Raw genomic sequence first — 16,106 nt, forward strand, 5'->3', positions numbered from 1 at the left:
TACTTATTCTGCAATAAAATAAAAACAGCTATTTAAAAAAAAAGTCATAATATTTCACATTAAAATTCGTACTTCTTATCAAATAAACCTCGGTTAAAATAAGAAATCTGTACTTTACAATATTATGGACTAATAATATTGCTAATTATAATATTAATCAATGTCAGTGTACCAGGGGACATTTTTAAAAAGTAAACCGTTTAAGATGTTTAAGAGGGGGAAAAAATGCATAAAATAAAATGGAGATGGGGATCCATTATTTTAGATTGTTAAAAAAAAATGTATAAAATAAAATACTAATACAATAAAATAAACCTACTTATTTTGAAATAATAAAATAGAAACCAGTTAATTTAAATAGTAATCATTTCCACATTATCATCTACACAGTATTTTTTTTGATCAAAATGTCATATTATGTAATGTTAATCAATAAAACGTAATATTAATCAAATTCAGTGTGCCGGAGGACATTTTTAAAAAGTAAACACGGTATGGGTTCATTATTTTAAGATGTTTAAGAAGGAAAAACTGCATAAAATAAAACAGAGATGAGATCTATTATTTTAAAATGTTCCAAAGGAAAATATGTATAAAAATAAAATCACATACTAAAAATAAATACCCATATTGAAGTCATATTTTCCATATTGTAAAATAATATCAGTCTTTATAAAGAGGATATCATGGTTTCTTGATTATATCTCCCTGACTGAGGGATAACGGTGTAGACTTTCACTGTTTTTTGTAACAAAACAATGAAGCGCTTCACAACAACAAAGAAAACGCAATGCATTATAGAGTTACACCACTGAAATATTGCATGATATCCTTTATAGGGCTCTCTCAGGCTATTTAAACAAAAAAAAAGTACTTTAATATGCTTCTTGTCTGTTAATAATTACCAAAAATTCACAGAACAGTTTATATACGGCTAGAGAACTAACAATATTAGCAGCTGTTGCTATTCTGCTCCAGCTCTAATTACAATGGCTTCAACAGTGGCTTTAAAGGGCAGTGTTTAAAGGGGCGTGTCAAATTTAAATGAGCCTGCTAAATCACTTATAACTCTTTGGCATGAATGCTGAAACTTCGCATTAATTATTGGCTCAGTCATTCTTATTTGTCTCTGTACAGTCTCGCGCTCTTACACACGACCCGCGAGACATCCTCATTCACTATCGAAACTGGGCTCAAGCGGCCCAACTGCATTTGAAATAGTGGGTGGGAGGCCGCTTTAAATATGCATCTATCCAGCAGAACATTTCCCTCCCAGGAGGAAGTGAGTCACAGACTGGAGCGAACGCTTCAGAAACGTGAGCGAGGCATGTGAGAGTCTGATATACTTATCTGAGCGGACAGTTACAGTTGTGAACAGAGTGCTGTTGCATTATACACAATGTAGGATTAAAAGAGAGTTATGCATCAGGAGGTGTCCATATACACCCTTAGTGATGATGATAATAACGTGTGGTTACATAGACATAGATAGAAAGATAATAGTACTGGTATTGTTACATTTACTCTTCGTATTAAAATATTCATCAAAACCATTTTTATTGGATGCCATAATCATTATTTGGCTCTTGCTGCTATCACGATTTAAAAAGCTAAATTAAAAAAGCATTTAAAATTGGTTCTGCGTATCTGATGACTGGCATACTTATAAATGTTTTTGTTTGTGTACTTGATGTTAAGTGTTGGTATTTATTGTGTTAAGTGTGTCATTCTTGTTATATGTGAAGCACCATACCATCTCAGAATGAATTTCCCCAAGGGGATTAATAAAGCTTTAAACTATAAACTACTTTTAAAAAGTCATCGGTTGAGATCCACCATTTTAAGATTTTTCATAGGGACAACACACAAATTGCACAAAAATAAATATTTAGGATCCATTATAGTAGGATGTTTCAAAGAGGGAAATGCAAAAAATAAAATTAAATAAAATAAAAAGTTTGTAATCCAGTGTTTAGGACGTTTCGACAGGGGAATAAAACAAATAAAATAAAATAAAGTTAAAAATAAATGTTTGTAAAAACTTTAGTTTTGTCTTGCTTTAATATTTTTATATTGTTCATTAGGAAAACAAAATGCGCAAATTTGCACAAAGGTAAATAGTTATGATCCATTATAGCAGGATGTTTCAAAGGGGGAAATGCATAATATGAAATAAAAAAAATAGTATAAAAAACAGCTTGTAGTGTATTATTTGGGATGTTTCGACAGGAGAATAAAACTAATGAAATTAAATAAAGAATAAAATAAAACAAAATAAAATAAAAAATACTTTTTAATCCAATTATTTAGGATGTTTCACCAAGGAAAAAAAAAATAAGGTAAAAAAAAATAAATGTTTGTAACAACTTTAGTTCTGTGTTCGTTTATCATTTTAAAATGCTTCATTGGAAAAACAAAACGCACACAAAAACAATGTTAGGATCCATTACATTAGAATGTTTCAAAAGGGGAAATGCATAAAACAAAACAAAATAAAAAGTAATAATAAATAATAAAAAATAAAACAATTTAATACAGTTTGTAATTCATTATTTAGGATTTTTTTGACAAGAAATAAAATAAAATAAATTACAAACACTTTGTAATCCATTATTTAGGATGTTTCGATGGGGGAATAAAATAAAATAAATATAAAATTAATAAAACAAAAACAGTTTGTAATCTATTGTTTATAATGTTTGGACAAAGGAATAAAATAAAATAAAACATATATAATAAAATAAAAACAGTTTGTAATCCATTATTTAGGATGTTTTGATGGGAGTAAAATAAAAAAATTAAAATTCTAAATAAAATAAATAAATAAACAAATACAAACAGTTTTTAACAAATTATTAAGGATGTTTCGACAGGAGAATAAAATAAAATAAAATAAAGTAAAATAAAATAAAACAGTTTGTAATCCATTATTAAGGATGTTTCGACATGGAAAAAAATAAAATCAAATCTAATAAAACAAAATGTTTTGATTCATAACTTACAGAATGATAAATAATGTAAAATCAGGCCTAAAAGCAGCTGAGAATTCATAATCTAGAAAGCTTTAAAAGGTGAAAAGATAAAACATAAAACATTATTCATAAAAAAAATAATAAATCAGTTCTGAAGGCTTGAACACTGAAACAACTGGTATCTCTTTAAAAAAAAAGTTATTCATCTCTGTACATGTGCAGTTTATTAACAAAGTACATCTCGTCTCCATCTCTGTAGTGGTGAATGAGTGGGAGTTTGTTAGCGTGTGGAGAGTGTGAGTGTGTGAAGCTGCCACATCACTTATTCTTCCCTTCCTGTTCACATGAGCTCAGCTGACATTTCTAGCATGGCTGAGCTTCCCCATCTCTTTTTGCAGAGCAGATTATGGGTCAGTATGTAATAATAGACCAACATATAACAGTCTGAATAATGATGTATATTTGGAGTCTGCCCGTCAGTTCTTGCCCTATTTCTACTTTACTATTGATATAAAAGTGGGCAAAAATACTGGTTGAGGGCATGCATATACCTGCTCCCTCTCGGCGTGCCTCCGCTCCTCCTCTCTCCGCAGCTGCTCCATCTCCTCATAGCGCCTCCTCTGCTCTCTCTCCTGTTGTTTGCGAAGCTCTCTCTCCCGTCGCTGTTGCTGGAAGAGTACAAACACAAGTCTTCAATACAGCTGCAAGCAGCAATTACTGGTTATTCAAGACTTTAGTGTAATATTGAGTCATTTTTACAGGAATATTGTTTTATGATTTACTACTTTTGGCCAGTAGGTGGCAGTGCTTCTGAACATACATGGTATGGTCAACTAGTGAGGACAATGACTCGTATGAAGTTTTTTGTCGAGTTTAACAAAAACTGTTAAGTGGGGATGCACCGAAATTAAAATTCTGGGATGAAAGAGTCGAGACCAGTCATTTTACCAGCGTTGTCATAAGGGGTTGGGTGCACAAGCTAGGTGTAAACCACTGCTCTTGCGCTTTGGTCAGTATAGCAACAAACCATTCTTGTGCTGCACAAGCCATTGAAATAAATGGGTTTCAAATCGCAGTGCTTTCCACATCTGGTGTGAAAGTCGCTTTACATGTGTGGTGACTTTAGTGGGGTTGCACAATGAATGCGCCGCTTGGCGACGCAATGCAGCATGCACATGACAGTTTGAAGTATCGCACACCAGACATGCACATTCAAATGTTATTTCATATGAAACTATTCAGATGGTGCTAGATGGCACGGCAGAACTATGTACAGTGTCCTGAGTCGTAGCTGGGCTCAGAGAACAGCCGCCGATTTGCAGTGCCTGTGTGCGCACACTGATAGAAATCTTTGTTCAGAATTCGAAAATGTGCTTCCGAGCGCCGCATTCGGTGTACGACCCCCTTATGGCTGGAGAGAGAGTGAAACAAGCACTTTGATGGTTACAATTCATGACTAATGAGTTTTAAAAAAGTTTTTTAAAAAATCTAAATAGTGGACAAAATATGATATAACCTGCACCAATTTTATTGCATGATCCAAGAAATGTAACAATACAAGTCTCATGACATTTAGAAAGATTCAAAACGCTATAAAAATATCTTTTGTATATACGAATATACTGGACAAGTTTGCAAAAATAATCCAAGGTATGGACCCTATATGCGATCGCTGCAAGAAAGCCCTTGTAGATTTAATACATTTGTTTTGGCTTTGCTATCTTTAACTTCCTTTTGGCTATCAATTTTCAAATGTTTCTCCTCTGTGACAAAGATGTACATCAAGCAGTGTCCTCTTGTTGCACTTTTTGGACGAATAATGCAGGGTTATCAAATTGTACTGCAAACTCTTTTGCATTTTAGACATTCTTAGCAAGACAGTGCATACTTTTACTATGGAAACAAGGATTTCCTCAGAGTTTTAACAACTGGTTGCAAATTGCAATGAGTTTCATGCATTAGTTTTTCTTTTAGCAATACTAGAGCTTTTTCTGAGAGCTTTTTTTTCCCTAAGCATTTGTGTACTTCTACAGACTGTCAATCTATGCCTTAGGGTTTTTTAATTGCAGAGTGAATTTAATTCAGCATATTGTATAAGCATCTGAGGATTAAGTTTATAATTTCAGTTTGTTGATGTACATGTGTACTTTGTTCATGGGTTGTTTCTAGGCCCACACAGAATCTGCACATGCAGAATTCCACAGATTTTTAGCCCATCATTGATTCTGTTTATTTACTTGTGTAAATTTATATTTATTTAGTTTTTAAATTAATTACAGTAATATTGTTGACTAAAATGAAAATATTCATTTAATTTATTTACAATATAGTTTGTAAAGTAATATTTTTTGCCTTTTAGTAGATATATTACATGAGAGACTTGCTTTGTTTACCAAATAAAGTGGATCTAATCGGATTTGCATTGTAAACAATAAATACAATTTTAAAATGTATTACTTGTATTATTATGTATTATTTATGTAATATATTGAGGTTTATTTTAGTTATGATTCTCCCAAAATAATTTCACAATTCTGCGCACAGAGCAAAAATTGTCCGCAGATTCCGTCTGGCCCTAGTTCCTCTTAATTTCATTTAATTATTATTATTGTGTGTGTGTGTGTGTGTGTGTGTGTGTGTGTGTGTGTGTGTGTGTGTGTGTGTGTGTGCGCGTGTAATTGTAATTTCATTTCGTTTATGGGGGAAGGGTTGGGAATAATATTTGTTTACATTTTTCAGTAAAACTATCCTGGAATTTCAGTAAAAGTTAAATAAACAGATCCAAAAAAATGTCTTTTATAATCACAAGGTGGTAGGTCCCTGAAAATGTTTTTTTTTTTTTTTTTGAGTACCATTAAAGTAAGTTCTATAACGATACAATTGATACATTTGTAAAATATACTATGACAAAATTCAAGATGGTTGACACCCTAAGTTGATTCTTGTGGAAGTCTGGATTCATCTAGACACCAGTCAAAGCAAAACTATTTTCATACCAGACCACTCACACAAAACTGTGCAGATAACCTTGGGTCATGATTTTCATAACCAACTCCAAGCTTGGAGCTGCATCCGAAATTGCATACTTGCATACTATATAGTCCGTTAATTACAGTATGAGAGAAGAGTAATATGTCCGAATTCATAGTACTCAAAAAAAAGTATGCAAGTACCCGGATGACCTACTACTTCCAGCAAGATTCTAAAGTGCGCATACAATGGACGCCATGCCAGAGAATTCATGAATGGGAGTGAAGCGACGCAACTTACGTGGTAACGTCATTATCATCACGTAGGTAACGTGATAATGACAAAATGGCTGATGTAGTACCTCTGAGCTCCATTGGTACTACTCACATTCATACTATATAGAATGTATTTTTCTTAATTATTAAATTATCAGATGAGTTTATTTGACATGGACATCACAATTACACTGGACAACCAAATGCATTTGTTTAAGTGTTTTAGCAAACTTGCTCACTCAACACCAGTCCACAGGAGGCTTGAAAAAATTGACAAAATGGAAATATAATAAATACATATACACATTATTAGAATTATTAAGGCAAAAGCAAAGGCGGCAAGATCCAACAAACTAATAGTAGACTATCTGTGCCAACACTGCCATTTTGTTTTGAACCACTTTTTAAGAACACAACTAAAAATAATTATATTACTTTCTGATTTTAGGCCAACAGGTAAATCATTCCAGATTTTGGCTTACTTTACAGAGAAAACAGATTGACCAAAAGAGGTCTTACACTTTGGCACAAGACAGTCACGATTAGCACGATTACCCATGTGACTCTATGAGAGGTTTGATGCCCACTGATTGGATCAGAAAACAGGATTGGAACATGATTATTTAAACATTTAAAAACTAATTTAAGATAATTAAATTTATTAAAACTATCAAAACTAAAAAGGTTGTGTTTACATAAAACCTCACAATGATGCTATCGCATAGGCTTTAAGTCATTATAGGCTTTAAGTCCAGGCTTTAAGTCCATTTTCACTGCTTGTTTAAACACTGAGTCAATAGGCTTCAATGTAGTTAAAGAGCCTGGTGACCATTATGTAATGCAATACGTCAAGTGAGAGAATATCATTGTGTTCATGTATAATTTTGCAGTTTGATATGTTAAAAACCTTCTACTAAAACGAAAACAGTTTAGACTTGGCTTAACTTTCTTACATATATTTTTAACATGACTTTCAAATTTTAAATTAATGTCTAGAGTTATGCCAAGATACTTAAATTCATTCACATCTTTAATAACTTTAAGGCTCGTGCAGTAAATTTAAATTCAAATGAAGTACCTACACCAGTATTTCGGATGCAGCCTTGGTCTTAATTTTATAAAGTGTTGAGGCGATACGACCCCATGTCCACAAGGCGAGCTTAGTCTATATATCAGCTACAGTAAATCTATCAAAACCCAGAATTTTTTGTAAAAAAACACGACAATTAAATAGCTTACATAGGGTCAGTTTTGAACTCCTAATTAACGACCTTCCAATTTCTACAAATAAATCTCACAGGAGCCCAATCGCTCAACCCAGATTTACGCACCAGCCAATGCAGTTCCTTCCATGACCACTAAGTGGCGATGGAAAAGATGGCGCATTTGGAGCAGGCAGAAATGCTGCTTTCCTGCTGACAGGGGCTGTGCAGAAACGATAGCGGAGCAGCGGGAGACAGATGTGCTGAATGAGGGGTCTACACCCAGCCGGGCTGCCCGATTCATCCACACGGGTCCCCCTACTGAGAAAACTCTACATCACATAACTCAAAAATCTATCTATCGGCTCAGTGATCACCATCTCTCTTTGTCTCCCGTTTGAAGAATTCCCGAGATGTCGGATAACCTTCCTGTGGATTGATCGTCGCTCAGTGTCTCCCGGGGACATTGAAAAGCCAGTCATCCCATGAGCCATTGCACAGACAAAATAGAGTACAGTATGGTGTGTTCGTTATGCGAGGATTGCAATGAAAAACAATGCTGAAGGCAACCAAGCATATGCTCATGCAGGATACAGCGGAAGCTACTTAAGCGTTTTATGTCAGAGGTTGTGTCATTTGTGGCTCGAATTCATCCATTGGGCTCACACTATATTGATTTGCTAATAATTTATCACATTTTTTGGTAATATTATTAGTGAAATGAAATGGTATTTACAGATATGTTTAGTAAACAACTTTGGTCTACTGTTAGGTCAAAACAAAAGCTGAAAAATATTCATTCATTCATTTTCTTGTCGGCTTAGTCCCTTTATTAATCCGGGGTCGCCACAGCGGAATGAACCGCCAACTTATACAGCAAGTTTTTACGCAGCGGATGCCCTTCCAGCCACAACCTATCTCTGGAAAACATCCACACACACATTCACACACACACACTCATCCACTATGGACAATTTAGCCTACCCAATTCCCCTGTACCACATGTCTTTGGACTGTGGGGGAAACCGGAGCACCCGGAGGAAACCCACGCGAAGGCAGGGAGAACATGCAAACTCCACACAGAAACGCCAACTGAGCCGAGGTTTGAACCAGCGACCTTCTTGCTGTGAGCACTACCTACTGCGCCACTGCCTCGCCTCAAGCTGAGAAATATTAGATGTGAAAATCGATAACTAACTACATAAAGTGTCTAAAATATTCAAAAAAATAAATTAAGAACACTTTACGATTAAGTATATAAAATAAATGCATTTAACGAAGATTTTTTAATGATGATGATGATGTACTTTTATTGCATGCCTGTTTATTTAAGGCCTGTCACGATACATACTTTCTGTTGTATGATATTCATTTATTCATTCATTTTCTTGTCGGCTTAGTCCCTTTATTAATCCGGAGTCGCCACAGCGGAATGAACCGCCAACTTATCCAGCACATTTTTACGCAGCAGATACCCTTCCATCTCTGGGAAACATCCACACAAACACTCATACACTACGGATAATTTAGCCTATCCAATTCACCTGTACCACATTTCTTTGGACTGTGGGGGAAACCGGAGCACAAAGGAGGAAACGCACGCGAACGCAGGGAGAACATGCAAACTCCACACAGAACCGAAAACTGAGCCCATCATGATGCATGATATATTTCACCAAATTACATTGCGATAAACAATATTATTGTGACCCTTTTAGGAAAGACCCTTTTATGCCACTCATTGTATAAGGCCAGATTGACAAAATAGCATATTAAAGCAAGTGCACTCTTCCAAAGAGCGCATATTTTATTCTTAAGAATTTTTCATTTTTATAATAGACATTTAAACAATTTAACAACTGTAAAACATTTCACATTGGTTAAACTTACAAACTCAAGTTCCCAGGCTGCCTTAAAAATGTGCGTCAACTCAACTTAGAGAGATTTTTTTGTTTCAACTTAAGATGTTGAGTTTTTGTTAATTGTATATTATATATTATCATATACCCAAGAAAAACGTTTTAGAGTGAAGGTGTGTGAAAGCGTATATCCAAAACAATAAATAATAATAAATGCCAAGAAAAAAGCTCAAGGTAAAAAGTAACCGATATCTGCTGAACTATTTTCAGTTTTTAGACCCCACATGAAATTATAATATTGTAATTTATAGTAAATTTTCTAGTGTTTTAACCATACTGACACCACCGATAGGGATAGAGATGTTGCACAGTCAGCTAAAATGTTGCTAAAATAGTTTTTTTATGTATAGGTGATGTATATTGCATCACCAAAATTATTAAGGTCATGTCCATGTGCGATAAGTTGATATATCAATTTTTGTGACAGGCCTATTAATGCCATGTCAGCAACAACGGCTATTTTCATGGCAAAACATTTCAATAATAAATATTCAAAGAGGTTTTGATAAACAACTTCATATTAGGGCTGCACGATATTGGAAAAAATTGACGTTGCCGTATTTTTTTCCTCTGCGATTTATATAATGAAATATATAATCAGAATCATTTTGTTGCCAAGTTTGCTTGCACACACAAGGAATTTGTTTTGGCTACAGAAGCTTCCAGTGTACATAAAGTGACAACACAAAATAAATATGAAAAAGATAATAAACAATAAACAGATATGCAGTTAGACAAAAAAGTTCTGGATGCTGAATTGTATGTACAGATTTGTTACAAATATACATGTTATAAGGACATGTGTACAAATGAGTATGGAAAAAATATTGCTTGTGTATTGTTATAAGGTGCTGTGTACAAGTGCGTAGCTATATAATTTCACCAGAAGACTTAAATCTTTTTGCAAAGACCTTAAATTGATTGGGATGATTTTATAGGGGAGTGAAATATAAATATATTTTTATGTAATTTATTATATACATATAATTAAAAAATACAGTCATAAACACAAATATTAAAGTGTAATAAATGGTGATTATGGTTTTCTGAGGAGAGTCTAACATTATTTTGTTACAGAAGTTAAATAATTAAATGTTAAATAATCATGTGTATTCTTCATCATATGAAGTGCTCAATAAAAATGAATCTGAATAAACTTTTTTATGCTCTATTAAAATGCTTTTAACTCTCTTAAAATTCTTACATAGTCACAAATGCAGACAATTCACTTTCACTATGTAGTGCTTAAATTCTGCAGTCTCCACAAATCTCATGTGTTTTGACCAGTGGTTCCTGGTCATCTATAATCCCACTCGGCATTGCATATCTTGCTATGTGACTTTTGCGGATGTGCACATTGCGATATCGATGCTGAAACGATATACTGTGCAGCCCTACTTCATATGCTATATATCATCACCTTGGAGTGGTGCTTGAGGGGACTAATGCGTATCATGTGGACAGCGAGAATCACCAACAAAGAAGTAATAGGGTGCATTAAGCCACCTCACTGGAAGCCAAGATTACAAAAAAGAAATGTTCCTATTTTGCCCATGTCATGAGTAGTAGTCCACCTGAGAAGGCAGTCATGCTGGGAATGGTCAGTGGAAGTAGGAGGAAAGGCAGTTCAGGAATTCGTTGGCGCGATACAGTCGAATCTGAAAAAGGGTTAATTCGATAGATGATGCCATCGTCAATCGCTGAGCCGGCATCGGAATTAGTAAATTAATTACATTTTAAAACAAAAACGATACATGTGCACACTGGTGTGTGATCTAGCATTTATGAAAAGATTTGTTCACACTACACCGCTGAAAACGAACATCACATGACCAAACAAACTCTGGCATGAGCTGTAGTGTATGCGCATGTCTGAGCTCCAGGCAGTCAGCGGGTGCTTTGAGCACAAAACCCCAGAGAGCAGTGCACGCTGTAGAGTTTATCAAGAACGTACCACTGGATTGTGTCTCACTATAGTTGTTAAACAGGATTTTTAATTAATCTTGTCTCTATCTGAGAACTCTACGGTCTTTTGAATCTATCTGGTAACGTGTCACAACGCCAGTACACTGCTTTAATCTTTCGCTTTCACGCTTGTACTCAGTAATTTTTGTGAAAACCTTAGATACTATTGGCTGGTTTCTGTTGGTTGTGCACCTTTTTAACCAACCAAGTTAGTCAACGCCATTATAACGGTGGTAATTTGTGTGTAATTCATCTTTATTTATTTATGATTTGGTTATAGGTAAAACAAAGACCATGTGAGTCAGGTAGTTGAAACAGTAGGCTACAAATAATGAATTAGTTATGAATAATTAATTAATCATGAATAATTATTTCTCCGCCGTCTATGATGAAGATGCCATCGTTCATCGTAATGTTTCACAGTAGATATTGTACAATGCCAAATTGGTCGACATCACCCAACCCTAATCTAAAAAACCAAGATGGGCATGCGCAAACTTAAAATAGCGATGATTAATATAACTGTGCGGAGGGGAATGATCCATAGAATGACGGAAAATCGACCTCAATTGAAAGGATAATTGATTGATTGACTTCATATACAAAGAATTTTTTTTGATAGAGTAAAAAAATAAACAAACAAATAAACATATTATATAACATCAATAATATATATAACAGTATAGTATATTAAATATATATTTTAATAGTAAGAAAATCCTATTAAAATAATTGTAATAAAAAAAAGAAATGAAATGTATATAAATAATAAATCTAATTAAATTAAATTATGAAAACAAATACATTTAAAAAGGTATTAGATATAAATGACTGTTTTAAATTAATAAGCTAAACAAATATGTTAAAATACTATTTATAACAACTAGAAATAATAAATATAAAACTGTATTACATACATATTAGAATAAAAACGACCCGATATTTTAGAAAAAGAGTTAGATGTTAAAGGTTATATTTATACATTTAAAAAAACTAATTTTACTTGTGTTATACAACTAATGTAAACAAATCTGTCAAAGTAACTAAAAAACTATTTTCTGATTTATCATGATTTTATTTTTATTCAAGACAAATATTAGACTTGGTTATAAAATATTTTGCTTAAACATATCACATCACCTTAATATACTCGATATAATATACTTAATATAATATATAATCTTCTCTCACCTCCTCTAGTCTCCTCCTTTGCTCCTTCTGCTCCTCGATGCGCTTCTGCCTCTCAGCCAGTAGTTGGCGCTTGTGCTCCTCGTTCTGCTGCTGCTCCAGCTGTTGTCTCCTCAGGGCTTCAGAACGCTCCTTATTGGCCAGCTGTAGACGCAGGAAGTCCCGCCTCAGAGTCGACTCACCGGGGATGTTTATGATGGAGCTGTTAAATCATCAGACGTTAAATCATCTTTACGTCAGTCAAGAGGTCCACAACTAAACGCTTGTATAAAAGCTCTACACACCTCGGCTCTCCTATATCTCGCTCCTCTTCCTCCTCTTCGCTGCCACTGTACTCATATTCGGTCTCGTCTGAAAGGTAAACACATAGAATAATCATGGATTGCAGGTTACCAAGACAAAGATTATCATTAGGAATACAATTTCTGACTATTTACTGATGAGTACTGTTGTAACAAAAGAAAATAAGCTATACAATAGTTATTTTTTAAAGCTACATAGTTTTAAAAAAATTGGCAATAAACAAACAAAAAAATTAAAATGTAAAAAAATATAAAAGATAACAATTATATGATTAAGTATGCAAAATACAAAGATGTTTTGATAAACAACTTCAAATGTAAAGAAAAAATTTTTAAAAAGCAATTAAATAAACAAACAAAAAATTCAATAATATATTCTAGAATAATATCAATAATAAATATAAAATCATATTATAATTATATATATTCAATGGCAGTTGTGTAAATGTTTTAATAAAAATCTAAGTTAGTGTATATGAAGTGAAATAATATAATTACAAAAATTCCTACAGAAATAACACTTACTGTTTTCAGTATTACAGTATCAGTCTCATTTCAAATCTGATTTACAAGTTCTTAGCTCAGTTTCAGCCTCAATTGAAAACAGATTTATTTAGTTCAACATCAAACACATGCATTTTTATTGAGGGAAAACACCTTGACTGAAGTACTGTAATTTCTGAATTTCTGTTTTCCATACATTACTAATGTAAAAATATCATTAAAATTGTAATAGTGCACATATTCAGCAAATTGCTCCTCTCTCTTGCTCTCGAGTTTTCAAGCTAATTAACAAGCCATGGATAATGCAGTCATTTTATATTATACCATGCTGCATTTCAGTTTTTTTCAACATATACCCTTAATGATTATCCATGTTAATTGTGTGTTAACTACTGGTAAAGTAGAGAAGATAATCAGTTCATGCGCTTTATAAACCAAGGCAGCCGCAGTAATATCATGTCACAGTGTCAAAAGGACATCCATGGCTTGAATTTCATGATCAAAGTGAAAGAATTTGAAAGCTGAGATGGTTCACTTTTAAAAGTAACAAAGCTCATCACATTTATTGGATGACAACCACTACAAATAATGCTTGCTAAAGTTTTGCTCAAGCATCAACATTCACTGTAAAAATGCTGGGTTATACACAATTCCTTCATGTTGTCCCAACACAAATCTATAAAACGAACTTAATTGTTTTTACAAAAATTTAAGTTGATTGAGCATAAAAACAAAGTTGTCCCCCCCCCAAAAAAAACATAAGAATTGCGCTGGTTAAATTTATATTAAATAAGCAGATTGAACAAGCAGCAAAAGTAATTTTTTGGAGTGTTGATAAAAGATCAAGATTGATATTTAATTATCAATATGAGCTTATGATACTATCAAAACAGAAACAGTAAACTCACCCCTCTCTCCTCTCTTCTTTTTAGTCCGGTCAATGTGGTCTTTGAGCTGAATTCGGACCTGTCTCTCATTCGGCAGGTCTTTGATGAAAGGGTGTTTGATGAGTTGTTCAGTACTGGGTCTCTGATTGTGATTCTTCACTAAACAGCTCTCAATAAACGATTGGAACTTTTTAGACCTGTAGAGAACGACACATCATTCAGGCTATGTTTACACAACAACATTTTCAACAACAAAAGCTTTAGCCTCGTGTAAAAAAATTAAATCACCATAAAAATAAAATATACAACAACACTTTCCCTGTATTCTGCTATTTTATGTGGTTGGTCAAGCTTGGCTCTAAAGATCCCGTGAAACAGTTTGAAATTAGCATTTTTTTATCCATGTTTGACGTAATCTCTACTGAAACATAAAGAGAGGGTGAATAATAGAGTAGCTCCCTTGAAAAAAAAACTGCCAATAGCTACAAATAATTAATTTGTTATGAATTAATTAATTATTCATAAATAATTAATTCTCTTATGACAACGTTGCCATTGTCGACGATGCCATAAAACTTCACAGTTCTGCCAGGGAGAGTGGTTGAGCTCAAGCGCATCAAATGTAAATGAGAAAAATGTAAAAAAATAAATAAATAAAAAAAAAAAAAGAAAATCGTCTTGTGGGGGGTGGGACATGTCAGATAATAGGGAGCATTTGATTGGTCAAGACTAGAAGTAAAAAAAAAAAAAAAAAAATCGTCGATCCATTTAGATCAGGGGTGCTCAACCCTGCTCCTGGAGATCTACCTTTCTGCTGAGTTCAGCTCCAACCCTGATTAAACACACCTGAATCAATTAATCAGGACCTATAAAGCCCTGGATAATTACAGGCAGGTGTGTTTGATGTGGGTAGCAACTGAAATCTGCAGGATGGTAGATCTCCAGGAGCAGGGTTAAGCACTCCTGATTTAGATGGACCTGACAAACTACAAGCTTTGGACATTTATGTCAGGCTTATGTTTTCTCAAACATGAAGTTTGTAAAACTAACATATTGACAGTAACATCTAAAAAAACCTTTAAATTAGTTACTTTTAAAGGAACCTTTAAATCTAGACCTCCCTAATCACATATGCTCGCATGCACAACATCATCTTTTTCATAGACTCTTAAACATCTTCAGTGCCCAAAACGTGTTTGTTGTGTAAACCAACAGACAAAACACAAAGAATGTTGGCAAACAGTAGCCATTTTGACTTCAATAGCTTTTCTTTCATATGGAGGTCAAAATGTTTTGGAATATCTTCTATTGGAGCACAACAGAACGAAATAAAAAATGTTTGGAACCACTTGAGTAAATGGTTTACAGTTGAACTGCCCCTTTATCATGAGGTTTTACTCACCATTTCTTGGACTTGAGACGGGGTGCTGGGTTTCTGGGTATGAGGAAGAGCGCGCGCATGGGATGCATATCACAGAGTGCTGAGAAAACAGACAACGTGTTTATTTAGCTTTAACTGTTTGTTCATATACAACACATTCCCTGCACGCTCATATACAGACATCTATACTATACAGTAGGTGAAGACACTTTTCAAATGCTGGGTTCCACACAATTCCAAAATTTTTTAGTTTTTTTACTATTTTAATTGGATTGAACATAAAAGAATTAAGCTGTCTCCAAAAAAACGTAAGAATTGTGTTGTTTCAACTCATTTTAAATGAGTAGTTTGAACAAGCAGCAAAAGTCATTTTGTTTGAGTGCAGTATGTGAGCTGAGTAGTATGTCCGATTTCAAAGTATTCATCAATTAGAACTACATCTAGTGAGGATGTGACGTATACATTTACTAGACATTTTACCAACTTTCATCTGGACAGCAACAGTACTATAGTGTATGCAGTTGAAGTCAGAATTATTAAC

General features: G+C 33.8%; 1 protein-coding gene across 21 annotated transcripts in view; it reads right to left on the reverse strand.

The window, feature by feature from the left end:
- tnikb (TRAF2 and NCK interacting kinase b) overlaps positions 1 to 16,106 on the reverse strand; it is a 145,296-nt gene that overhangs the window by 55,339 nt on the left and 73,851 nt on the right. For all 21 annotated transcript variants that reach the window (XM_073940428.1, XM_068217083.2, XM_073940426.1 and 18 more), the window contains 5 exon segments: positions 15,587 to 15,665; positions 14,206 to 14,381; positions 12,776 to 12,842; positions 12,495 to 12,693; positions 3,524 to 3,640 (listed from right to left, as the gene is read on the reverse strand). In XM_073940428.1, coding sequence (XP_073796529.1) covers positions 3,524 to 3,640; positions 12,495 to 12,693; positions 12,776 to 12,842; positions 14,206 to 14,381; positions 15,587 to 15,665 — 638 coding nt within the window.

This window comes from Danio rerio, chromosome 24 (assembly GCF_049306965.1).
Source record: "Danio rerio strain Tuebingen ecotype United States chromosome 24, GRCz12tu, whole genome shotgun sequence".
Taxonomy (NCBI): Eukaryota; Metazoa; Chordata; class Actinopteri; order Cypriniformes; family Danionidae; genus Danio; species Danio rerio.